Source organism: Schistocerca americana, chromosome 5 (genome assembly GCF_021461395.2).
Source record: "Schistocerca americana isolate TAMUIC-IGC-003095 chromosome 5, iqSchAmer2.1, whole genome shotgun sequence".
In the NCBI taxonomy this organism is placed as follows: domain Eukaryota; kingdom Metazoa; phylum Arthropoda; class Insecta; order Orthoptera; family Acrididae; genus Schistocerca; species Schistocerca americana.
Window position 1 is genome coordinate 41,702,674 of NC_060123.1, and position 6,902 is coordinate 41,709,575.

General features: G+C 42.8%; 1 protein-coding gene across 1 annotated transcript; it reads right to left on the reverse strand.

Moving 5' to 3' along the window:
• Positions 1–331: 331 nt before the first annotated feature.
• On the reverse strand, positions 332–1,390 carry LOC124615628. Its single transcript, XM_047143634.1, has one exon. It carries the CDS (start codon positions 1,388–1,390, stop codon positions 332–334), a length of 1,059 nt encoding a protein of 352 aa, XP_046999590.1.
• Between the last annotated feature and the right edge of the window lie 5,512 nt (positions 1,391–6,902).

Genomic DNA, 6,902 nt, shown 5'->3' on the forward strand with positions numbered 1-6,902 from the left:
AAGTAAACAATAAAAATTTAACTAGACACAATATCAATGCACATAAAACATGAATACACTAACTTTTGGGATGCCCACATCACCAAACACCACTGTCATGCTGCATGTGAAACACGATGGGTACTAACATGCAGGACACAAAACAATAGAGTATTAATATTATACTGCATAAAAACATGAAATCAATACTAACAGCAGTTAGTCCACAAGAAACATCCACAGCCTCCCAAGCTGATTTTATGAATTATGAGGTTATTCCAGTAAATGACAATTTGGCAGTGGCTTTGTATCATATAATCACTACACAGATCTGAGGGAACACTTAACTGATTCACTGTTTAGGTAGGGGACACAATTTTGCTATAGGCCTCTTAATATGCCCATTAGCAGTTTTTACCATTACCACATGCACACACTTATCAGGACCGGGAAACAGCTGGTCAATGACACCCAGCCTCCACACCAAGGGAGGCAAATTATCCTCCTTGACCAGCACATGATCGCCGATCTGGGGTTGCCATGCTCCTTCCGATGTCCATTTTTTGCGTTGCTGCAGATCATGTATATATTCTGTGGACCACCCCTTCCAAAAGGACTGATGCAACTGCTGCACAAGTTGCCATCTGTGCAACCTGTTGGCGGGAACCTCAAGGACAGAGGGTTCAGGATGAGCACAAAGGGGCTGTCCGATTAGGAAATGACCAGGAGTGAGAGCAGCAGGAGAATCTAGGTCATCAGAGAGAAGACACAACGGCCTTGAATTCAAGCATGCTTCTATCTGAATTAACACAGTAGTCAGTTCTTCAAATGTCACCCCTGCATTGCCGACGACGCGTTTGAGATGCGACTTCATGCATTTGATTCCTGCCTCCCAGAGTCCACCAAAGTGAGGGGCACGAGGTGGAGTGAACCTCCAACTGATTTCCTCTGAGGTCGAATGATTCACCACACCTTCAACAGTAACATCGTTGGAGAGAAAAAGTTTAAGCTCATTGTCTGCACCTACAAATGTGGTACCATTGTCACTGTACATGTGAGAAGGTTTCCCTCTTCTTGCAATGAATCTCCTGAGGGCGGCCAAAAATGAACTTGTTACCATGTCACTAACTAATTCTAAGTGGATGGCCTTGGTTGCCATGCAAATGAATAAAGCAATATAAGCCTTGGTGGGAACTTTACTCCGCCTTCCACCATGCTTTACAGCAATAGGGCCTGCATAATCTACTCCACAGTGCTGGAATGGATGAGACTGGTTTACTCTAGCTGCAGGTAGGTGACCCATGAGTTGAGCTGCTGTCTTGGACTTAAGCCTAAAGCATTTTATACATTTTCTGATAACTCCCTTGACTGTGTTACGCCCATTGGGGATCCAGAACCTCCTACGCAACATAGCCAACAAAGTTGTGACCCAGCGTGCAACAGATTTTCATGTTCATCTATAATGAGAAATTTTTGTCAAATGATGCTTAGGTGGAACGATAATAGGATGGCACTCATCATTTGGTTCATCAGCATTCATTAATCTCCCTCCCACTCGTAAAATACCTTCGGCATCAATAAACGGGTGCAAATCCCTTAATTTGCTATAATGTGGAATAGGGGAGCTGGCCTTCAACAAAGCGATCTCATTACCATATTCATGCATGAATGCAGCGTATTCCTTCTGCAGATTCGGTTGCCTTTTAAACCTCCTCTCAATATGCGCCAATCTCTGAGATGCTTGTTGTCGTGATTCGCCTAATGATTTACAGTCAGGTTTCACTGGTAGTCGAACCACAAATCTCCCTTCTTCATCTCATGCCGTGTGGCGCTGAAAGTGAGCCTCACATATTTTACCCTGCTTACTAATCGTTTTCGTAGACAGTTCCTCTAACTCCCAAAATCTTTGCAGTTTGGCATCTAAATTGTCACCTCTAACAAAGCACGAGGTCACTGTAGAACGAGGCATGTTGCATGAAACTGAAGGCATCCTACCAGACAAAATCCAGCCAAATTTTGTTTCGACCAGTGAGGGATGACCTGGTTTCACCAGCCTTTCCTTACAAACAACGTCAAAGAAAACCTCAGCACCAAGAATTAAATATGCTGTGGCAGGTTTGTTGAATTCTGGATCAGCGAGCGGAAGATTACATGGGACACTCCAGGACCTTGTGTCTATCTTGCTCGCTGGTAGGTCACTGGTGACATGATCTACGACAGCACAAGTGGTTCTGACACGAAAGTCGTTGACCCCAGACGACAGTTCAACATCAAAAGTGTAAGACACTGAGGCAGCAAAGGCATTGTTTATGCCCTTCACAGGAAACGATTGTTTACTTCGTTTCAGTTTTAATTTCTCTGCCATGCCCTTAGATATAAAGGATAGCTGACTCGCACTATCTAGCAGAACTCTGCAAACCTGCTGTCTACCCATGCTGTCTTTAATGTTGACAACAGCTGTTGCCAACAAAACATTACAATGGGTGTTTGCCTTCCCGTTCGTAGTTTGATGGGCCGGGGAATGGCCTCCTGGTTCACTATTCTGCCCATTCCTTGGTTCAGCAGGCTTGTGGAGCAGTATGTTGTGCCTTCCTTTACAGGTCTTACAAGGAGAAATCCTGCATTTAGTCGAGAAATGACCAGAGCGGATGCACAAAAAACAAAGCTTATTTTTTGTGACATATGCCCGCCGCTCATTGACATTTAGTGGTTGAAACCCCTTGCATTTAGTGATAGTATGAAGTTCACTACAAAAATTACATGATTCCTCAGCATCAGCATTAGCGAGATGAGCCCTCCTCACATGTCTTGTTTGATTTAAATTATTGACATTTCCTTGCAAATCCCTTGAGGTGTTTTCCCTGAACCTGATCAACTCAAGGGCCTGACATTTTGTTTCCAAAAAATCTATTAGTTGATTTAATGTGGTGAATGTCGACCCAGACATCTTTACCTCCCACTCATGACGATCTGTGGGTCGCATACTGGACAGAATCTCTTCCGAAACAATAACTTCATGAAGTGGAACATCAGGTTTGAGAACTTCTAAGGCCTTCAAATGGCAGCATATGTGATTAATTAGTTGCCTATAATCGCTCGCTGCGCCATGGCCGACTGTAGGCAAGGCCAACAAAGCCTTAGCATGTCTGGCTGCAACTATTTTTGGGTTATTATACCTCTGCGTAATAAGTCCCCAGGCTATCGCTAGATTTCCTGCTGTGACAGGTATATGTTTCAAAAGGTCTTTAGCTTCACCTCGCAAAGACGAATTAAGGTAGTGAAGTTGTTGAACGTCATCAATTGAATTGTTATTCATGATGAGACTCTAAAACGTATCCCTGTATGATGACCACTTAAGGTAGTCACCTTCAAAATTTGGCAAGTTAACAGCGGGTAGTTTCAAAGAACTGACACTGCCTGATGGATTCGAGCCCAAAGGCTGCGGAAGCTGGGTGTACCTCTTCATTGAACCCTTGAGAGTGGATTCAACAAAGTCCCACGAATCCTCGAATTCTGCCCTGTCCTTACTGTGATCTGCTGATTCGTCTTCAATTTCCAGCCGTGTTTGAGACGACTCAAAATCAGTCCGAATCCGAGTCAATCGATTTAATTTTGATTCCAACATTTCGATGCTGGCACTGTCTGCAGACTGCACAAAGCTCGCTACTCGCGCGAGAGCGGCCTTTGCTACACCTCTCTGCTTGACTAATTTTGTTTTCTCTGAGGGCTCCATTTTAGGACCAGGAAGATGATAGCAGGAAGCCAACAGTTGCACTTACCAAGCTGCAGAGGCAGTACGGACTGGAACAGCAGCGGTGTCACGGTCACGGGCACTGGCAGCTGGCGTAGCAGGCGCTGCAGTCTCCGGCGGCGCGAAGTTTCGGCGGGAGCAGGAGGTGACGTCACCGATGATGCTGGCACCGACACGTTTGTGTGCCTCTCGCGTTTGAATTAGAGACACATTAACTGTTCACAAATATGTCCCCGATCGCCGTCGTTAAGGCTGTTATTGTCGAAGTCCCGAACAGGCCTTGGGACTCGATAGCAGTCAACAACGAAACCGATAACGTGCGCAGCTCACACGTGGTTTTTTAGAAGTTCACAAATACCGGAAAACAAATCCGCGCGAACGTAAATTCCGCGTGGTCACTAATCCGGCCCGGAGGACCAAAAAATGTGCGCGCGGGCTCTTCTTCCCGTGGTGGCACATTGGAGTGTGAATGTATAGTGCGAGAGAACTTACTGTCCTCCCCTTGTTTCCACTCACAATAACTAGACGGAACAAGTTGTCTGTTATAATTGTTTATTACATTAAACGTTACAACTTGCACAGGCAGCGCGCCAACTGCGGCTCCTGGCTTAGCTGGAAGACATACACGCCCGTCCGCTACGGGATCTCGCAGCTACCTGCTCGGCCGTTACAACGGCTAATCCTACCTGCGCGCACAAAGGACCTGGGAGGTCCACTTCCGCACATAGGTTGCAAATTCTTCCGACAGGGAGCAGACTATACTGGACAGTCTGACCTGCCCAGTTGGAGTGAGTAGCAGAGTCCAAACACATAGAAATGTTGAAACCTGGTCAAAGACTTGTGACCTAGAGCTGTAATTACTTTAACTTTAGAAGTAAAACAGTTTATAATTATTTAGAACGATAAAGAGAGAAAGTAAAATAGGGCATGGAAGAGAGAAGCATCGTGAGAAGTGACAGAACGCAATATTACGTAATTAAATGAAATACTTCGATTTACTTCGGAGACAGATATCATGTGCAAATATACCACATTAAAGTTTAATTCAGCTTCTTGCTACATGAATGAGATATCTAATAAGACAAAAAACCGTTAACAGAAGTAATACTAATTTATAATATAACTATACAAAAAACATATAAAACACGTAAACCTTTATACAGAAACTGTATGTGTACGCAAGGAAGAGAATTGTAATTCCTAGTCAGTTGTCTTGAGTGCCAGTTAACGTGTCTCTGCATATCTTAATGTGGTTCTATCGAATTATACTGAATTACTTGTATCTCGCCAGTTTGTTTGCGCGAATAGACAGCAGTTGGGATTCTGTATAACATTTAGCACATTATTTGTTTGAAGTTATTACATAACCACTTTCATCTCTTTTTGGTTTGTTACATATTCAGAATGTATGTTTGTTTTCTTGTGTCCACGCCTGTCTCGTGGTTACATCGTGCCGTCCCTGTAACTGATAGAAACTCCCATCATTCCAAACCCGTGATCATCATTTCAACTCTTGCCTCAGAACATAAATCGTTGCGTCTTTGATGCAGTCGTCTCCTTCAAGTCTCTCAAATTAAATATTAGTTCTGCGGTTGTGGTGGCCAAATTACTACCACATTGGAAATGAGGAATTTAGTTTCCACTGCATGTGCCCAATGAGCAAGAAGGGTCTAGGCTTGAATGCTGTAGCTACCTCGTTCACGTCCGTACTAAGAGAGGAACGACTTGTAACTACCTCAGGAGAATGTGCGGGACAGACTCCGCTCACAGTACATTTTTGCGGATGTATGTAAAAGATAGTATTTTTTTATAGGAGTTCATCCCTCTCATTATAACCATCAGGAAGGTATTTTCAGAAAACAGTCTATTACCCTCCAAAATATCTTTATCTTGCACCATGGACTGGTAGACGGCGTGTAAATTAACTTTACCTCGAACAAAAGGCTTCGAAAATGTTGCAAAAGACTCTGTGTCCTACTAAATGGACCAGAAAATTGGACCATGTTGAGGGTGAACGTTATGCCGAATATCAAAAATAAAATGTGTGGACAGTGTAGGAAATGAAGAGGTGCTGAGAATAACTGGAAAAACAAGGGTAAGTACTAGACGAAACTAAAGTGGGAAAAAAGTCATTTAATGGACTTCTACGGAGAAAGAAGAAGGAATTTTATAAAATGGAAGAAGAAAAAACCGTTCTAGAAGAATATTTGCTGGGAAAGAAACGGAGGACAGCATAGAAACTCTGCTTAATCGATGTAAACACGTCACTCTGTAAAACGAAGCGATTGACAGGAAAGAATGGAAACCGAGTAAAGGTAATTAATTACGGAGAGAAAATTTTACCTCCGATTTGGTCACCTCAACGGCAATGGTGGTCAACTGTTCGTGAAATAAAGCCTAATAATTGTGTTAATTGAAAATGTGTCCATTGTGTGTTTCTTATATGTGTTTGTTTTATAATGTTGCTGTAATGGCGGCAATGTAATGTAGTAGTGCAATGCGAAAAATGATTTGTGACAATGCAGAACCCAGAGCAATAAGGAATACACGACCGCACGGCTGTTAACTCCAGTATCATCAAGAGAGAGATGGGTAATTAAGTTTTGGCTTGAGAGTATCAGTGGGCAGCCGAGAGTTGGCTGCAGGAATTGTGGTAACATGCCAACAATTTGTTGAAGTCAACATTGCTCATACGGTAAGCCCTGTGGGACACGTAACTTATTTATTCGTAAAGAATAGGAGTTTCAGTCTTTCAGTGTAGAACAGTATTAAGAGTTATAAGTGAAAGATGCTATTTACTTGGACGTGTATTAGAAGTTTGAATACCGAGTTCTACCTCTGTTAAAGATTAATTTGATCATAACTTAATGTGATTTAATTCAGTAACATGGGATGCATTGCAGCTGATATAGGTCTTATATCGGCTGGAAGAGGTTAAATTGATGTAGATCCGATTGTTCCAGAGTACTACAACTAGGGCGTCTGTCTAGCTTTCTCAATATTGGTTGAGTCGAAACTTTTTATGTGTTATTGTATTTTTGTGGGTTTGTGGATCTTCTGTCGTTGTAGCTCCATTGAATGGTGAGGGTATTTTGTGACAGTAATTAAGAACAAGTGCGCGGAATTTTATATAGTAACAGCACATGGTGAACCATTTAATTTTGCGACCTTG

What these genes read in the sequence shown, in the direction of transcription:
- LOC124615628 (XM_047143634.1), bottom strand. Translation starts at nt 1,390, where the DNA reads ATGTTGCGTAGGAGGTTCTGGATCCCCAATGGGCGTAACACAGTCAAG.